Source organism: Palaemon carinicauda, chromosome 40 (genome assembly GCF_036898095.1).
Source record: "Palaemon carinicauda isolate YSFRI2023 chromosome 40, ASM3689809v2, whole genome shotgun sequence".
In the NCBI taxonomy this organism is placed as follows: domain Eukaryota; kingdom Metazoa; phylum Arthropoda; class Malacostraca; order Decapoda; family Palaemonidae; genus Palaemon; species Palaemon carinicauda.
Genome location: NC_090764.1, coordinates 47,820,046 through 47,840,549, shown reverse-complemented (window position 1 = coordinate 47,840,549; position 20,504 = coordinate 47,820,046). Strand labels below are relative to the sequence as shown.

The following is a 20,504-nucleotide window of genomic DNA, read 5'->3' as shown; positions in this document are numbered from 1 at the left end:
ATTTGACAAAGAAATTGTAATAATTTTTTTATATCAACCTTAAACATTTATTCTTGTGAGAAATCTTGCTAATAGAAATTAGGTCTATCAAATGTGAAGCATTTATTCTAACGTAGCTAGAAAACAAAGTATTCACGCCCGAGATAAAAAGAGTATCGGTGGTATTTCAGGCATCCTTGAAGAGGCATTCAAGTAAAGTTATAATGACACTGATTTACAGCGACGATGATTGAAGGAAAAGTATGATTATGGGGCAGTGCGGATAAGGGAGGATAAGTGGATTTTTTTTTTTTTTTTTTTGGTACTACATCATTTTCTGCATAAGATTTGATTTGTTTCTTGTTTTTAATGTCCCCTATTCATAAATTGTATTTATCAAAGGTTGCCCGATATTTTGCAATTTTTAAAACAAGAGTGGGAATAATTTGGGCTGATTAATATGAAATTTTCCATGTATCCTCCAGTTGTAGGGCAATACTTGCATCCAAAAATTTGTTTTTTACGCATAAAACTTTCGTAGTGGACTTACAAACAGGGTTCTTTTCCGTATTTTCTTTAAAAGTTTTAGGTGCACAAGTAAAGAAATAAATCTCCAAAGAGAGTAAATGAAATATAGTGATACTTTCAAGGCTAGTAATATACATGTAGAAATGATTAATGATGCCATGAAAATGTTTTGGGGATTAGAATTGGTTTTAAAGCATCTTGCAAGAATTTGAAGCAAATCTCTGCCATCTGAAGCTTGGAAATCTGATGTTTCCCTTATGACTATCGTTCAAATATTGATTCCATTTGATAATTCTCTGAAGTGGTTAATAACGTTGAATTACTATTAACTGACTTCCTTCAACTTGAATATATTATTAAACTTGTCCATAGTTTTTCTATCAACAATAATAAGTTTAAATTGGTTGCCTTCCAAAACCATTTCAGTATTACGTCTGTTACTTTGACTGTTCACACCTTCAAGAGCCATAACAGTGTCTTTAACTGCTCTTTCTCTCAAAATAATCTGTAAGATGTTTCACATTGAGTGTGTCGTCCATACAAGTTCTTCATCGCACGTAACGATACTATGTACTTCCAGTATTTTTCTACACTTGTCAAATTAACCTTTTTTATGGAATTCTTCTAGCTCTTTAAAGGAAGATTTAGCACTGAAAGCTTTTACAATTTTAGGCATAATTTTTTAACTTAAACCGAACTATTTCTCAAGTCATTTAGGTCCTCCCTTTTGTTCATACATATCCTAGTACGCCTATTGACGCAAAGAGCCTCGATGAGGATTTATTGCTTAGATTCATCAAAGAATAGCTAGTTCCTTGTGATGCGCAGTGCCTATCTTACTAAGGCAAGTGACCCCTGCCTCTCCTTACTAATTCTCAGGAGTAGAAGCCGAAGAGACAACTTGTCTCTCGCCTTAAACCCAATCCACCCTGCTACCAGTGACTTCATCGACATTTAGGGGGCCATTTCCTCCACACCCAAAGTTCTCGTTACTCCACCAGGTTGCTTATCCGCTTATATAACCGTTGGCGAACATGGATTGCTAAGATATACCGCCTAGCACGGTATTCATTTTGTTTACTTGTTTACATTAATTATCTTGATTACCATATTACCAGCGTCAATATTAAGTTGCTTCCACACATGTCCATGAATTTCTGTCAGTTACACGGTCACAAAAATTATCAAATTTTTAAGAATTTGTATGTGTGAATCTTACAGATCCTTAGTGTTTGATCTCCTTTATAAAAAGTTTTTGCTAGGAAATCTGAAAAGATTTGATCTCATCACTTGCAAGTGTAGCGTTTCCTTTTTCACGAAACGTTAATGATTGAAGATCATCCCATATTAGGATAGCGGGAAGCAAGAGTTTTCTCTCTCCCCCATATCTGACTAATCTATTTGAAGTTATCTCGGTGTGGGGTTTGTATTTTATTAATGCATGTTTCTTTTGCCTTTCGATTATGGAGATGAAAGGAAATCTTACCCGCTTTATAACATTTTATACATACATACATATATATATATATATATATATATATATATATATATATATATATATATATATATATATATATATAAAACGTAGTTAGGGTATTTTGGCAGTTGCCCACAAGTGATTCTAAAATGTACATTCTTATACTTAAAGGAACAAATGGTAAGGGGCTGTAGAAGTAGGTTGATTACAAGACCAACCCATAATGAGGTATCATGATAACTGGAAGAATTTGATTCAAGATATCGATAAAGGGGTTTATATGTACCCTGAACTTGTAGTTCAAGATATCCAAAATTATCAGTGTATCCTTTTGTCCTCCACTTTAACACAAGCAAACATTCTCCTGTCCACATACTGAATGCTCCATTTCTAGTTTTGAAACTAACTGCTCTTATCAACAATCGTTTGTGCTGTAGATCTAGTGCTGAGTCATCAGGATCCATTGGCTGGCCCTCTATGGTCCTAGCTTGATGAAGAAGGGAGCTTAGGTTCTGATCCCATGTGTCTGTAATCAACCTCTAGGGCATTGTCACCCTTCTTTCCTTTTTGATTACCCTATCCGTCCTCCTGTGCGCCTGTACACGATCCTTTCATTTTTGTCATGCCCCCACACCTCAAATATCTCCTTTTTTCATTGACATAACCTCTCATCATTACATCTATGAACTTGCTCTTCCATCAACTTTATCAAAACGTTTTCCTCGCCGTTTCCTTTTCAAAAGTACATTTTGTAAATATTTTTCTTCAGAAATCCTATATTTCCAATAATAAAGGCTTTTTTCCAAGCCTATTCCATCAAAACTTCCTTTCCTCCATATCGACTCGTTCCTCACCAAGCCACCCATAGATTTAGACTTTCCCGCAGAATCTCTCTCATTCATTTACGTTATTTGACCATTGAACTCCAGTATCACCAAATGCACTTCCCACACTGAATCATACCTATATAGAATACTCAGATGATCACATTTTTAACTTGTCATCCATCCTTGGTGTTGCTGGCGGTTCAAGTAAAACTACCCATTGTCGAGGTCTTCACCTTTCAGATGCTCCCGACATTGTCACTATTTTGTTTTTCCTATTGGTTTTCAACCTTCTTTCACCTTTCTTATATTAGATGCCCAAAAATTCAACTTTCTCTTTAAAAAATCATCAATCATACAATTCTTCTCTGGTTCACAACTCCCTCGCACATTCAAAATCTCAATTTAAAAATTATTTTAATTTTTCTTTATATTTAGAATTATTATCATAATCTCTTTTTTCGATAAGACATTCGGAATTTTGTGACTTTCCCTCCTCTTATATTTGGCCGTTGTTTTGATTACACTTTGTAGACGTGGAAGAATTTTGTCAAAGGTTATCTTGTGAAATATATGATCGATGTTTATTATATAAGTAGCTAGGAAATTGAAACTACATTTATTTCCTTGGTAGATGATCTTTCAATAAGAAACAGTTAGAAAAGTTTTCATCATTTGTTTTGAATTTTGAAACACTTCCGCAGATTCTCGTCTTTGAGAATTTAATAAGAGGAGACACTAGTATAATTTCCCTTCCTTTCCATATATTCAACATCATTCATTAAAACATTATCCAATTATTATTACAATTTACCTTTATATTTTTTCCTGGTTCTGGGATTTTTTTTTTTTAATCTGTCTCACTGTATTCTACTTCATAAACACAGAAGAAGGCAGTCGAGTTGTAAGGAATCATATTAAGTGCGGTAAAATTTTTAGTGTCTGAAAGGAAAGGCGTTAACTGCTAAATAATCGAAGCAATCGACATACGTTCTAGTAACTATAGCAACGCCTTCCTTTATGCCTGATAAATACTGCAACGACCGCTGTCGTTTCCTTTGCCCCACCAACCAAGCCATCTTCCCCACTTTCCTTTACACCAATCTCACTTCGGTCTTCGTGGAATCGAGTCTCGTTAGGATTCAGTGTTTGGATATTGTAAAACTAGTTTACGCGACCCGTCAACAGTGGCGGCTAAATATTTAAATAAATGTGCATACACACACATTCAACTCTTCCCATCTCCTCCCCCTTTCCTAACTATAATACGCTAGTTTGGGCAATTTGTGGAAGATTGTTCTTTTCCGAGTGGGTGTCCGCTAGCATGACAGGAAAGTATGTATGTATATATACCTATATTTTATATATATATATATATATATATATATATATATATATATATATATATATATATATGTGTATATATATATATATATATATATATATATATATATATATATATATATATATATATATATATATATATATATATAGGCTACATGATTGGATTGTGTTGCGTAAGAGTATAACACAATCTTCCCTATATAATAAAGAGCAAGTATTTGGTTATATAGGCCCTTTGCGTTAATAGGCGTAGGAGGAGATGACATATATATATATATATATATATATATATATATATATATATGTGTGTGTGTGTGTGTGTGTGTGTGTGTGTGTTTAACAAGATTTTTTATCTTATAGGCATACAGCTCACCTTGCAGGTTATATCTCCGAGCACAAAAACATTAGTTTGCATGCCTGCGTGTGTGTTTTGTTTTCAAGACAAGTAGGACATTTTATTTGTATTTATTGTTTTTGAAATGAAATTAATTCCCACTTTTTAAATTGAATAGAATTATGGATTTAACAAGACCATTTTCATATATATTTGATATTTTAGTGAAAGGTAAGTAAGTTTGCATTTGTGGAACAAAGTAAGCAAGCATTGCTTTGTTCGGTTGAAGGATAGGGAACTTGACTGACCTGATTCAGATAACTAACTTTGTGCTCCCTCCCCCCTCTCCCACTTCTGCAATTTCCTGCTCCACCACATGTATGACAACAAACACCTGTTTGCCACTGCTGCCTGCCTGCCTAACGTTCTCTGCACTGTGTGGTGTTTGCCTTCCCCATAACCCAAACACTGACTTGTGGTGCGTTCATGTGCACTTTCGTCACGCCTCATCAACTGAACGCGGCCCCCCTGACCTGGATTTTGACCTGGAGCACCACCCTGGGACCAGGACGAAGGCGTGACTTACATGGTAAGCGGAAACACCCCGGCTCTGGATGCAGATGCCCAGGCAAATCTAGCTCACGCTACCCGAGTCTCTCCAGCCACGGTGAGTGAAACGGTAATGATACGATGGTGATGATGATTCCAACACGGGAAAGAGCATCATACATACAGTATGTTCGTTGTCTTTATTATTATTAGAATGGGTTTTATTTTATCCTTGTCTTTTGAGATTTTTTATTCACTCATTTAATTATTAGTTTGCTTTAGGGTAACTATTAGTTTGCTTTAGGCTTGTCATTTCAACTTCTTTTCAATCTAGCAATTTAGATTTTGAAAGAATTCAAATCCAATTCTGTAGTTTTGTTGTTTAACTTCCTGAAAATAGCTCTTTTGGTTTAAAGACCAAACTCCCCCCCCCCCAGGGTTCCAGATTATTATTATTATATTGCCCATTTTATTTGTTAGAACAATGTAAAACAACTTTTTTTAAACTTTTTTAGTTGCAGTAAAAGTTTCAAAACGTTTGTTTCAGCCTTTGATCTGGCTATAAATGAAATTCATTAATAATTTGTGCCAATAGATTTCCTTAAATCAAATATATATGTATATAATGATAATATAAATAATGCAGTGGTCTAGATTTAGTTACCCATTGTTTATACTTTTTTTCTGAAGTTTGCGTTAGAATATTTTGTATCTTGCCTTATAGCATGTCATTAGAAAGGCCATGGTACTTTTTTAAGGGGGTATTGAATTAAGTAATACTTTCAATATACCCTCCCAGTTTTATTAAACGCACATTTTTTTTTTTTGTTGTTGTTGCTACATAAGACTTTAGTACTGTAATTCAGCTAGAAAGGGCAAATTTAGGATGCTGCTATTCATTTTCATTACACATTGATTTTTTCCCCTCAAAATTCACTCTTATCACCAAAGTTTAGTTTTTCTAGGGTCTGATCATTTAATCTAAGGTAATCCTCCCATATCTCTTCTCGAAAAGATCTAATGGCAAACTGAAAAAGTCTAACTCGATCAAATCTAGCTTTACAGTCTAAAGTATCTCCTAACATAATCTGTTGCATTCCCTAATAATTCATGGTTACACAGTCCATGTAGCAGATTGCATTATCTTTGTTTCTGGTATTCATCATTTAGGATTTGCTTAAATTGATTTTCAGTCCTCTTATCAAATACAAAATTCAGTCATTTGATCATTTTTAGAATCCATTCCTTCGATTTTGTTAACTCTAGGTCAACTGCATTTAGGGATTCGGTCGGCCTTGCTTTCTCACTTTTGTTTGTTCATCCAACACCATGATAAACAGTAAAGGGTGTAGTTCTGATTCTTAATGATTCACCTAAGTTTAGTTCAAGTTCTTAATTTACTCACATACCACTGCCCTTAAAAAATCTTTTATTTTGGTTTTAAACTATCACCCACCTAGCAGATTTTTTTTTTGTACAGTCCTCAAGATCTACAACTAAATGGTATAACTTCATCTTTTCATGGAACTTTTTTTATATAATTATATGGTTTCTTCATTTTGAAGATTACCTCTTTAGTTGATTTTCTTAATTCAAAGTTAGATTAACAAGAATAACTTTAAAAGATTATCCTAACATCCTTTTCGTTCCATAATTTTATCACACAGTTCAGAATAAGGTAGTTTAAATTCATTAATAGATTGTTCGTGGATTTTACTAAAATATGTAGGATTTTAAATCCTTGTAGGCTATTTGTGTTACATAAAAATTTTTCTTTTATTTCTTTTCAAGATTCACATCAGTCTTATATTGTAATCTCACAAAAGCATTTTATAAACCTTTATAATAGTTTTGCAAAGTATTGATTTTCATAACACTGTACAGTATCACTTTGAATTTAATTACCTGTATTTTAATCTTAAGTTCTTGTTATTGTTAAAATTTTTGTACAGTTTTGAATTTGTTATTGGTGGAATTTTGGTTCATTTTTGTATTTTCATTAAGAGTGCCTGCATTGACATTATAATAGCTTTTGTAAGTAAATTAAATGATTCATAATATCATAGAGTATAGGCCTAATTAAAGTATTTAAAATTATTTTAAAATAAAACTAGTGTAAATCAACCTTTTTTACCTCCATTTTTAGGAAAATAATTTAAACATTTACATTTTAGGTACAATGGTTGCTTGATAACTATGAAACTGCTGATGGTGTTAGTTTGCCCCGATCCACTCTGTACAATCACTACCTCCGTCATTGTGCTGACCATAAGCTTGACCCAGTGAATGCAGCTTCCTTTGGCAAGCTTATACGCAGCGTATTTCTTGGGCTTCGGACACGACGCCTCGGCACAAGGTAATGAAATAATAGTACGCTGTGCTATTTTGTAATTAAGACCACTTTTCAATGTCTCAGTATCGCTGCTCCAAAGTTTATATATTCACTTATTTCCAAACTATATTAAATTTATAAACTCCTTGTATTTCAACTTAATTTTGGTGAGGGTGGAAGGGTGTTGAGGTGCTTTTTGTGTTGAAGGGGTGATTTAGTTCAGACAAATTAGAAAATGAATAATAAATTTGTTATTGGCATGCCTGCCTAGCCACAAGATAATAAACAAAGTAAGTATTTCAATAAGATTTTGTTGAGGAATGGGCTTCTGACCAAGTCAAATACAATATACTGTATACGTAATTAAATTTTGAGAGAGATTTGGATCCAGGTGCAGATCTGGGATTTTTTCCCATAATCTTATTGTAAGTTACAATTGTTTTAAAACAGAAATGATCATGGTCATGATTGAAAAAGAAAACCTAATCATATGTGTCCCATAAATATCTCTCTGATTGTAAGACTCCATCTGAGCAGTAATACATTCTTTGGCATATGTAGAAGTAAGTACTTTGAATAGTCTCAGTTAAACTATTAGAGCGGCATATCTAATTATGTTCGTATTTTTACTTTTAATAATTTTGGCTACATTTCAATACATTTTTATATCTGTATTTTGTAATTATGGAAAACAACTCATTTCGATGTTATGTAAAATTTTGTTTTGCAAGTGAAAGATTTTTAAAATGGGTCTTTGAAATGTTACATGAAAAAATCTCAAATTTATTTGCCAAAAGGCTTACACAGGCGGACTTTCTATGATTCATTGATTGCCGAGATTTTTCTTCTTTGATATTCACTTTGTTCATTTCTTGTAATTAAATGCTTTGAATTTATTTCATTGTGAATTTTATATAATAATCGCTTAACAAATTGCCATTTCATTTTCAGAGGTAATAGTAAATATCATTACTATGGAATTCGTCTCAAGCCTTCTTCACCTCTTGTAAACATTTCTGATGATGGTAGTCCAGTTTCCTTAAGGCAACAGGCATCAGGAAACCAAATAAAAAAAAATCAAACACTTTCTCAACAATCACAACAGCAGCAACAAAGTCCTGGAACACACAGTCAGCAGGGGAAAGGCGTGTCTTCGAGTATTCAAAAGCAGAACAATGACTCTCACTATGATTCACACACTCAAGCACCAGCTGAAGCCTCTCCTCAAGTGAGTAATGGGGTTGCTGTATACAGAAAACATAAATTGTTTTCCTCTCTTTCGTTCTTTATGTAGTGAGGTTGCATAACCCTCACATTTCCAAAATCATAACACTAACAAGAAAAGGATATTTGAATCCTAAATATCAAACAAACAAGCAAGAATTAACTGAACAGGAACAAATGCAATACTATATAAGATTGATAAAGGCTTAAAATAAGTTGTGACACAGCCAAACAAGAAAAATGGGAAATTTTACATGTTTCATAAACAGATAGCAGATAAGTCTGTTGTTTGTCTTATTTTTCCTGACCAACTTCCACTGTGAATTTACAGTAGTAACAAAGGAATTTGTATGAGAAGATGGTCTAATGGCCCAAGTGCTGGTGATAAGGTATTCATAGATCAGTGTATATTATTATATGAACCTCATTTATCAAATATTTTTAAATCTACTTTACTATTTCTTGTGAATATTTGTTGTTTCAGAATACATGTCTAATGTTTCAAAACAGTTTTTGTATAAAGTTATAATTTGCAGACTCTTCAACAACAGCAATATCTTGGTGACATAAGTCTAGCTGTACCAATGTTAGGAGAAGTGGATTTTGGATCTACCCCTTTACCAGCTGGTGTTACAAGACCCCACCTACACACATTTACTGTTCTTTATCGTGAACACTGCGAAACCATTTTAGAAGCTGTTTATAACTTGCAGGTAATATTTTCTGTGTTCATAGGTTAATAGTCTTATAATTGTTTGACTAATTAGTTATTCATATTTTATGTGATTGTAATGATTATGTAGATTTGGTGTCCTGGTGATATAGTTAGGAACTAGCATTTTAAATATCCTCAAATATTTTCACAGGATATACTAAAACTATAGAAATACATGCCTTTTTTTTATTAAGCACAGAATTCATTTTTTATAACAGAATTTTTTGTCAAAATATAAGCTGTGTGTTTTTTTGTTAAGTTTTATTGAAAAAGTGATGTTAGTTTATGTGGTCTGGGAATGAATTAAAGATGGAATTGATTTTGATATGAAAGTTTTGTATAGTATTTTATTTTATGCATAGATTATGTATGTTTTTGGGGATACAGTACACTTTAATTTAATTCAAATTTCTATAGAAAAGATTAGATTTGATTAGTGTACTGTATGTAGAAATCCTACCTCTTGACCCTGTTGCGACAAAAAAATTTTAATACTGAATTAAAGTGCTACATAATGCAGAAAAAGTGAATAAAACAGGCAATAAATTAGTGTGATATCTAAAATAGATGTTTTTTAATAATACTGGAATATTGGGTAGTCACCTGCCATATATGAAATTCTCAAAGTGTCTTACCCAGAGTAGATTGTCGTGATTGGAGGCAGAATTAGGTTCATCTGGTACAAGACATGGTTACTGTCTTTGGTTTTATGTGTTTCCAGAAAACCCAATACTGTGATGATCTATTTTGTATTATATCGCACGTTTTTTATTATATCTACTGTAAATACTTCCATGTAGTAACATGAATTCTACTTAATAAAGAATTTATGGAAAAAATAATGAGCTGTATCAAGTGGTTTCTGAGTTTTCTATCAATTTCTGCTGTAATAATGCTGAAATAATAAGCAAAACAATGAATTTACTTAAAAGAAAAAAGCAGTTGTAGGCTAGGAATGTTTTCTGTTTTTGCATCTACTTCTGCTATAAAATTCCAACTCTCTCTCTCTCTCTCTCTCTCTCTCTCTCTCTCTCTCTCTCTCTCTCTCTCTCTCTCTCTCTCTAGATTTGGATGCATACTGTATATAGTAAACTATAATTTCCTTATATACAAAAATGAGTCATTCATACAATCAAATAAATAGAAATGTTATCTGGATGAATGTGCATTTCGATTAAAACTCACCAAATTATGAATAATATATGTCACATCCTTCTCTAAATACTTCATGACTGACTAGAGTCATGTGTTTAGCAGCCCATTCTTCCTCTTTTGAAACCCACTTGTTCAGTTTCATATAAATCACTGTCTTTGAGAATTTACTTTCTACATATTCATTTGAATAAGGCTCGCCAATAACTTCTCAAGCTAAATTATCTCTTATTATTATTATTATTATTATTATTATTATTATTATTATTATTATTATCAGCCAAACTACAAACCTAGTTAGGAAATCAAGATACTACAAGCCCAAGGGCTCCTATAGGGAAAGTACCCCAGTGTGGAAAGGTGATAGAGAAATAACAAATAAATCATATTTGAGAAATAATAGAATATACAGTATATGTATATATATATATATATATATATATATATATATATATATATATATATATATATATATATATATGTATTAGGATCTGTAACAATGTTGGAATAGATCTGTCTTATATAAACTTTGAGATGAAACTTACGTCAGCCTGTGACCAGGATGTCGAATGATCTTAATTTAGGGAACTTCAGAATTCAAGCTTGTTGCAAATGTTTTTCTTTTGAATAGGTTGACATAAAGTCTCACTCTATAGTTTAAATATGACTAAAGTGATCTATTTTAACCTTTTTGCTGATCTTAATATATTTATAAATATCTTTAATTTCTTATTATTTTTTATTTATTTCTCCTCTACTTCCTTTCTACAGTGGGCTGTTTTCCCTTGGGAGTTGGACCGTCTTACTTTTCCAACTTTGGTTGAAGCTTGGTTAGTAATAGTAATGATACCAATTCAAAGTTGTTATTCATTGACCACTGAAGAATATCATCACTTAAGGGATAAATTGAGATAAACTATTTGACTGGGGAATTACAAACATCAGTAGAGTTCCTTATTCTAGACTGAATGAAAGATCGAGTTTGCTGATTTTCAAATTCATAGTTTGTAAATAGGGATATGCTTAGTGCATGACCATTGGCTGGGAAAGTTGTGGCAATAGTTATACAATTATTCAAGGAGCTCTAAACTTTATGGGATCCTTAAAACACAGAAAACAGGATTAAAGCTACTTTGATGCCCAACCCTTCTTGCAAAGGAAAGAATTTGGTCGATTTAGGTAGACCCATGATATTATTGTTAAAAATATGCATTTTTCTTAGACAAGATATATTTTTGTACTAACCTATTGGTTTACAGCCTATTCATACAGTCAGCAGCACTAGTCACTCTTTAGAATATCAAGGGACAAGAAGACCTCCATCTTGTCAATCATTTCAGTTATCTGTTTTGAAAAGCTTCTCCCTAGCATCTGTAAGATGACAGAAATAGAAAATAGCCATTTTTGACACAACCCTAGTGTTTTTTATTTTTTTCATCCGATTCTTATTAATGGGAGTACAATTGATCAATTTTTGCCGAATGTATTGTTCTCATCCTTAAGTATTCCAAGAAATTCAAAATGGCACCCGTAATGGCCACCAGCCATGTGCTATTTGCAATTGATTCACTTGAGATAATTTTATTGTCTAAATCTAGGTTTTTGGATACAGGGTTTTGCATTTATTTGTGCAAATTTTACATGGTATTTCCTACACAATTATATATATGTAGCTTTATCTGCCTAGCAGATTGACTTGTAGAATGGTTGAATTTTCAGTGTTAGCTTTAAATATAATTGTCAAATTATATGAAGTCCTGTTTATTTACAGATGCATATTGAAAATAAAGAATATTAATGATGGAGAATAAAGAATCTCGGTGTATTTTTGAGTTCCTGCTATGCAGAAGATTGTAAAAATAAACTTGGAATCCCGGCCAAGTAAACAAGCCAGGAAGTGATCACATACTGTCTATCATTAAAACTAGTTTGGTATGCAGAGATAATTTATGCTCAAATCTTCAACATATTTTACAAGAAGTCCCTAATCATGCAGTATTTTGTCACAAAATTTGTGTATCACGTTTTGTCACTGCATCAAAAATTCTTAAGAGGCCAAGCACATCAAATAAGAATGAAGGCACATTTATACCTACCAACCAGATACGCCATTCTGGTACTCCAAATTGTAGCCTCAAGGAACACTTGTCTTTATTGTAGTCAGATATGCAACACAAAAAAATAAGACCCAAAAAATCCTGTTGTTCTGTGCATTTAGTAACCAGTTTTACCAAAAGGGTTGCTGAGAGACTCGATACATACTTAGAAATGGGGAAAGTGGGACTCTTCTTGTATAGGTGATTGTTGCTACAGTACTGTAGATTAGGCTAATATGATGGGTTTGTATGTAAAAATATTGATTTTAGTTTTAGAAATAAGATTTTTTCTTATACTGTAATCAACTTTTGTTTGTTCCCATGATACAAGAACCTTGAACACTACATTTTGTAAGAAGCTTACCAAGCATAAGGGTTTTACTCTTTATAGGGAATACACTAATTTATTTTCACCTTGAATTTATGTCTTATGATTTTATCCTATATCTTATGCTAAAGTGTTTCAATGAAACTTTGCTCCAAGTGTAGTTGTTGATTCTTTTGATAAAATTTTATCTAAATTTATAATCTTTGTTTTCAGTTTTCAGCCGTGGAGGGTTTGTGGAGAAGGTTTTGGATGATAAGTAATAACAATAATGTAGCTGTGGAAGCAAAGTCATCTTCAAGTGAAATATCTGACGATGATGAGGGTGATTTGGCATCCCTCTTGCCCTCTTCAGTACTACAGGTTAGTTTGACTATAAAGGATAATATAACTAGAAAATTATATTTAAAACCACATCCCTGTATTCATATACATTTCCCTTTGAACAGGGAATTCCAGAAGGGTACCACCTTATGGTTTCTCACATTTTTTATTGACCCCAGCACATGCTGAACCCAGTAATGGGTGAGTAAGAGGCATAAAGAGAGTACAACTGTCCTATCAAAAGTAATTCAACTGCTGGGCCTCATAGCCATGTGCCCACATTGTATTCTAAAAGTGGGCCATAAGGTACACACACGCAGACACACTACACACACACGCTCTCTCTCTCTCTCTCTCTCTCTCTCTCTCTCTCTCTCTCTCTCTCTCTCTCTCTCTCTCTCTCTCTCTCTCTCTCTCTCTCTCTCTCTCTCTCTCTCATATATGTATATTTGTTCCAACACGAAACTTACCTCGAATTACTTTCTTTAGGAGAACTTGGTGATCTCTCTTTCTCGACCAAGGTTTTTGGCGCCATTATTCCCCACCCCGTTCTCCCTATAGGCCTACCCCCGCCGCCAAAGAATGCGCCCCGAGGGCAGGATTAGGGCAGGTCACTGCTTCTCTGGGCCATTCTCCTCATTAAGTTCTTGGTCGTGAGGTGTTCAACACCTCACTCTCAGTCTCTCTCGATCCTTTGTGCGCATTTAGTTTCCACGTGTTCCCAGCGTGGGGACTTGTGTTTTTTCGCAGTGTGCTTCCCAAGTGTTCCTGTGCATTCACTTTTCAACCGTGTCCTTACCCGGTGTTCAATTCATTTCCTTAGTGCTTGTGTCGTGCGTTGTGTGCTTTATGGAACAGTATTCCTTGATTTTCTTCAAGGAATTAATAGCTGAAAGGACCAATTTTTACATAAATCATTCTTCCTCCCCTTATCCTCGGTGTTAGCCGAGTAGGGGCAGCTTATGTTCCCCTTCAACCACGTGTCAGGACTACTGGTCCTGAACGTAGTGCAGTGAGTGCACTTCGGCACCAAAAGGAAGAATACATCCAAGAGGCTCATAGGAAGACGAGCCTCTCCTCGCCAACTTAATTCCCGATGCCTCGTCGAATAGAGATTCTTATACAGCCATCTTCCCCTACCCAGAGTAGGGGACGAGGTAAGTCAGTTGCGGGGAAGTGCCCATTGCTCTTCCCCAAGAGTTTGAGTGGGTGCGGTATAGCACCAAGAAGAAGTAGGCGACGAAGGGTTCGCCTACGAAGACTAGCGCCGGGCGTCCCGCCTGACAGAGCTTCCCTACCACCCTCCCCTACCCAGAGTAGGAGACGAGGTTGGTTTATTGTGAAGAAGATAACTCTTAAGAAGTGGTTCGAGGTAAGTACTACTTTCGAGAGTGTGTGGGGAGACGGAGTCTTGGTGCAAGCAGGCCACGTCTCCTCTGATGACCCCATGTGGGGGAAAATGTCCCTAATTCTTCTCCAGTTTCTTAGCGTATTTTTCAGTCTCTTCTGCAGCCGAGGGCCTCGCCGAGAAGGAGCCTCCCAGGTCTGTTTTGCAGCGTTCCCCGGACCGACAACCCAGGGTTTTTTCTCACCACGAAGGCCATCCTCCAGACACAGATATAACCCTCGCAGGGAGAAATGCGAGAAGGCCTCTTCAGGCAGGCGTAAGACCGCGAAGCTTCCGGTTCACCCCGCCAACGGGTGTAACCGAGCTTCTTTACGGGCAGCCTGGCCGAATCAGCACAGCTGGTTCGGCCCTCGGACTTAAAAGGAACGGTTCCCTCCGTCGGGTCAGCCCACGGGGATCCGCGTCCGCGTCCCCCAGCCCGCCCGCAGGTGTAACCGGGCTTCTTTACGGGCAGCCTGGCCGAATCAGCACAGCTGGTTCGGCCCTCGGACTTAAAAGGAACGGTTCCCTCCGTCGGGTCAGCCCACGGGGATCCGCGTCCGCGTCCCCCAGCCCGCCCGCAGGTGTAACCGGGCTTCTTTACGGGCAGCCTGGCCGAATCAGCACAGCTGGTTCGGCCCTCGGACTTAAAAGGAACGGTTCCCTCCGTCGGGTCAGCCCACGAGGATCCGCGTCCGCGTCCCCCGGAGAGAATACACGAACAGTAGTCCTCGACGGTACGGCGTTGCCGGTTCTGACCCCGAACCTGGTGCGGAGCTCCCCGCCGGGGGAAAACCGGTACCACCGCAAGGGAGTGCCTGGTATTCCAGAACCGAAGCGCCCGGGGAGTGCCCGGTGACCCGGCGCCTCGAGATCAAGCGGTAGGAAGGACTCTACAGGTAAGCGTAAGTCCCCGAAGCCTCCGGTTAACCCCGGCCAGGGGGGAAACGCGCTTCTGGTCGGGCGGCCTGGCCGAACCAGCCCGGCTGGTGCGGCCTTCGGGTCAGAAGGAACGGTTCCCGCTGTCGGGTCAGCCCACGGGAACCGCATCCTCGGCACCCAGAGCCTTGGGCCGACGAGAGTCCCCGCTGAACCAGCGTTGCTTGCGCTAACCCAGGCCCCTGGTGCGGACGTCCCCGCAGATGAAATCCAGTACCTCGGCAGGACGGCGCCCCTGGCCCCAAAGAGCTAGACGTCCAGTCGGCGTGCCCGGTAACCCAGCTCCCCGGCCCCAAGCCGGGTCCTCGGCTGACGGAGAGGAGCGCTCCCTGACGGAGGACTCCGTCTATAGGAGAGTGGTTAGCCTTTGCAGAAGACACCACAAGTACCGGAACCTGCAACTACGGATGTAGTTTCCTGGAAGTCAAGCCTTTTTGAGGATCATGCAGACTCCTTACAACCTAAGACGTCCCTAGCAATTCCTCTACCCGAGGTCTAGTCCTAGAGCAGGATTATGTCGGCAAGGTAGTGGCCAGCACTGCCGGGGTCCCCCAACCTTTAAGGGGGGGTCAGCAGGACATCCTTAGTCAAGGCGTTTCAGACAGTAGAGCCTCTTCAGCCCCAGTCTGGTTCTCGCCAGCAGGAGCCTCCATGATGGAGAAAATGTCGAGGGACTTAGTAAACGTCCCCTCTAGGCTGGACTGGTGGGCTTACTCTTTGGGAGGTGTACAAGCCTCCTTTGACCCCGAGGACCCTGTCCAGCAAGGCCTTCAACCCTTAGGTTATTGACATATCAGTCTCTCACACTAACAACTAACTGGGTGTTCTGGAAACGAGACACTGTTCTGGCGAAGGTGTCTTGGAAGGCACCAGACAGGGAGACGCGAGCCATTCGCAGCTTTCCCTTGTGGGGAGAGTCTCTGTTTCCTCGGAAGAAACTAGAAGCCATAATGGAGAAGGTCTTGAATAGAAGGAGACTAACGTCCCCAGACCTACGACTCCTAGGAGACCGCCCTATAAGAGGTCTGTCTCGGATAGTGCCGCGACACCCCAAGCATCAACCAGCACTACGAGGAGAGAAGCCCCCCTCTTCCTCCTGGTCCGCAACGCCTCAGCCCCTCCGCAGGGGAGCTCCAGCGCCCTCTAGCTCCTTCAGGTCGGGTTACCCCGCCTCTAGGGGAGACAGATCAGGCCGCCCCTCTAGAAGAAGATAAGACTGGGAGGCCCCCTATCCCCACCCAACCCTCGGGTTGGAGGATGACTCAGACGTCATTGGCAAGCTTAGAGGGCTCAAGGAGAGGGACCTTGGACAGTGTCCTTACTAAAGAAGGGCTACGGACTTCCATTCCTAACGGAACCACCCACGCTTTTTCCGACCAACCGGATAGAATGGCTAGATCCCAAAGACCTGTTAAAGAGGACCGCCCTTCAGGAGGAGGTGTCGTCCATGCTAGAGAAGGGTACCATGGAAGAAGTTCGTCTCCCAGGGCCAGGTATCTACAGTCGCCTATTCCTGGTGGAAAAAGTGACCGGAGGGTGGAGACCGGTTATAGATCTGTCAGCCCTCAACAGGTTCGTCAAGAAGACGGACTTCAAAATGGACACACAGAATACAGTCCTGCTGTCCTTGAGGGAGAAAGGTTGTAGGATGACCATCGACCCCAAGGACGCATACTTCCAGATTCCGGTCCACACCTCGGGTCGGAAGTTCCTCCGGGTAAAATAGGGTTCCCGGATCCTGCAATTCAGGACCCCCTTTTTCTTTGGTCTGTCAACAGCGCCCCAAGTGTTCACGAGAGTCTCCACGGCTGTCGCAGTGGGGGCACACGAACGAGGCATACGCCTTTTCAGATACCTGGACGCCTGGTGGCTTCTTCCCGCCTCAAAGGTCATCTTGGAGGGACAAGGGAGAAGTCTCCTCCAGTTTTGCAAGGATCTGGGGAACTGAATCAACCCGAAGTAGTCAAATCTATCCCCTTCCACCGGAATGAACTACTGGGGAATAACATTAGACATTTTTCGGGGAGAATTTTTCCCTTCGGAGAATAAGAAACCTCAGGCTCATTAGTCAGCCGTTCCTGTCAGAACACCCCAGGAGGGCGGAAGACGGGCAGAGGCTGATAGGTCACCTGGTCTCACTGGAGAACCTAGTTCCCCAAGGGAGGGTAAGGCTCAGATCCGTCCAATGGAATCTCAGGAACCTCGGGTGACAGACGGGTTCGCAGCAGGTGCTAATCCCAGTCATTCCAGACACGAGACCCTCCCTAGAATGGTGGCATTGCCAGTCGAACTCACTCAAGGGGACGTCCTTCGGGACCGGCCCTCCCGAGTTACTACTGTTCACAGACGCCTCCAACCAGAGATGGGGAGCCCTTCCCCTCGACGAAACGGCACGAGAGACCTGGTTGGAAGGGGAGAGGCAACTCCACACAATGTCCTGGAGTTGGAAGCAGTCCAGAAGGCGTGCCTACACTTCGCAAGTCTGCTAAAGGGGAACACCGTGGCGTGGATGAGCGACAACGCCACGGTAGTGGCATACATAAAGAAGCAGGGTACTTGTAATCGAAGGAGTTGTGCGATCTCACCATAGAGAATCTAGATTGAGTGGAAGAAAATCAAGAGGTGATGTTAGCAAGGTTCATTCCCGGGAAGTAAAACGTTCTGGCCGACGGCCTCAGCAGAATGGGCCACATAGTAGGGACGGAATGGTCCCTTCTCCCAGGAATAGCCAAGCTCATCATTCAACGCTGGGGTTCCCCGGTGGTTGACCGCTTTGCAACAACCTCAACGCCCAACTCCCAGTCTATTACTCCCCTGTACCAGACCCGAAAGCTTCCTTAGAAGACTCTTTTCAGCACAAGTAGGACAATCTGGATGTGTACGCCTTTCCCCCTTTTTCACGCTGATAAGACAAGTGCTCAGCAGAGTAAAGACGGCTCGAAACCTACAGATGACTTTGGTAGCGCCCTGGTGGCTGGAGAGAGAGAGTGGTTCGCGGATCTAAAAGACCTATCGAGTCAACCGCCGTGGCCTCTGTCCGTCAGGTCAGACCTTCTGCACCAGCCTCACTCTCTCAAGCTCCACGACAGGCCTCTCTCCCTACGTCTTCACGACGGAAGACTAAGAGCGGCTCCTGAAGGAAGAAGGATATTCTTCCTCCACGGCTAAGAGAATGTCTCTATTCCTAAGAAGTCGCCAACCGCGGTCTTCCAGACAAAATGGACCTCCGTCGCGAAGTGGTGCGCTGAGAGGCACATTAGACCTCTTAAGGCCTCTGTCCCAGACATGGCAGATTTTCTGGTGTTTCTCAAGGACAAACCGGAGATGTCAATCCCAGCCATAAAAAGGGGTTCGGGCTGCCTTAGGCCAAGTCTTCCTCCTGAAGGGCATCGTCCTGGGGGCCTCGAGGACACATAGCGATGCTTGTCAAAAGCTTCGAGCAGTCTTACCCCCCTCAGGCGGGAAAGGTGCCCCAGTGGGACTTAGGCAAGGTCCGGAAGATGATGTGTCGCTCCCACTTTGAACACTTGAAAGATATCGTGAACAAAGACCTCACCCTCAAGGCCGTCTTCTTGCTGGCCTTGGCGTCCGATAAGAGAGTGGGAGAGATACATGGTTTGTCATTCAACTTCTCTCACTCCGACCAGGTATCAGGAACCTCTTCGTTTCCACAGGTGTTAATAGGAAGCAAGTTTCCGAGAACACCATTTCCTGCTGGCTGAGACAAGTCATCGCTAGAACCTATGAAGAGGATAAAATGGCAGTGCCAGGCACTCCCCGGACCCATGACATCAGGGGTCTGAGCCCTCCTTGCCCTTTGAGAGAAACATGGCGGTGAGGCAGATCCTACAGACAGGCACTTGGTCGCACCAGTCAACCCTTACTGCCCACTACCTCAAGGGTTATTCAAGATAATCCTTGGACGGGTTCTCCATTGGGACAGTCATGGCCGCCCTCCGGGCTGTGTAGCGGTAAGGCCAGAGGCTGTACCCAACGATGAACACATTCTTCGCGACTACACCCGGAGGAAATCGTTAGAAGAATTTTTTTAAGAGGTAAAATCTTAGGTAATAGCGTAAGGTTGCGCAGTTACCCTCACTCCCGTACTCTGATAGGCCCCCGCATTCCATAGCCCTCTAGGCCCTACGTGCCGAGTCAAGTGTCAGAATAGCACTCCCGCCTCCTAAAGTATAAGTCTCCTAAAGAAAGTAATTCGAGGTAAGTTTCGTGTTGGAACAAATCAAAAATTTTAAGTAATTTTTATTTTTCCTAACATACTTACCGAGAATTACTTTCGGGTAATGGCCCTCCCTTCCGTCCCCGAGTGCCATCCTTCCATTGCCGAGTTGGGCTATACGACGAACTTAATGAGGAGAATGGCCCAGAGAAGCAGTGACCTGCCCTAATCCTGCCCTCGGGGCGCATTCTTTGGCGGCGGGGGTAGGCCTATAAGGAGAACGGGGTGGGGAATAACAGCGCCAAAAACCTTGGTCGAGAAAGAGAGATCACTAAGTTCTCCTAAAGAAAGTAATTCTCGGTAAGTATGTTAGGAAAAATAAAAATTACTTAAAATTTTATATATATATATATATAATATATATATATATATATATATATATATATATATATATATATATATATATATATATATATATATATATATATATATATATATATATATCAATATCTATATCTATAAATATCAATATCTATATCTATCTATATCTTTATATATATATATATATATATATATATATATCTATATATAATCTATATATATATATATATATATATATATATATATATATATCTATATATAATCTATATATATATATATATATATATATATATATATATATATATATATATATATATATATATATATATATATATATATATCTATATCTATATATATCAATATCTATCTATATCTTTATATATATATATATATATATATATATATATATATATATAT

The 20,504-nt window shown here is 39.2% G+C and overlaps 1 protein-coding gene across 7 annotated transcripts in view; it reads left to right on the top strand.

The window, feature by feature from the left end:
* LOC137631761 (DNA-binding protein RFX2-like) overlaps positions 1 to 20,504 on the top strand; it is a 375,379-nt gene that overhangs the window by 310,518 nt on the left and 44,357 nt on the right. For 5 of the 7 annotated variants that reach the window (XM_068363701.1, XM_068363700.1, XM_068363697.1 and 2 more), the window contains 5 exons: positions 5,055 to 5,165; positions 7,210 to 7,391; positions 8,319 to 8,595; positions 9,128 to 9,304; positions 13,096 to 13,242. In XM_068363701.1, the coding sequence (XP_068219802.1) occupies positions 5,055 to 5,165; positions 7,210 to 7,391; positions 8,319 to 8,595; positions 9,128 to 9,304; positions 13,096 to 13,242 (894 nt within the window). The remainder of the gene's footprint in view (positions 1 to 5,054; positions 5,166 to 7,209; positions 7,392 to 8,318; positions 8,596 to 9,127; positions 9,305 to 13,095; positions 13,243 to 20,504) is intronic. The other 2 variants (XM_068363703.1, XM_068363698.1) reach the window with 2 other exon arrangements.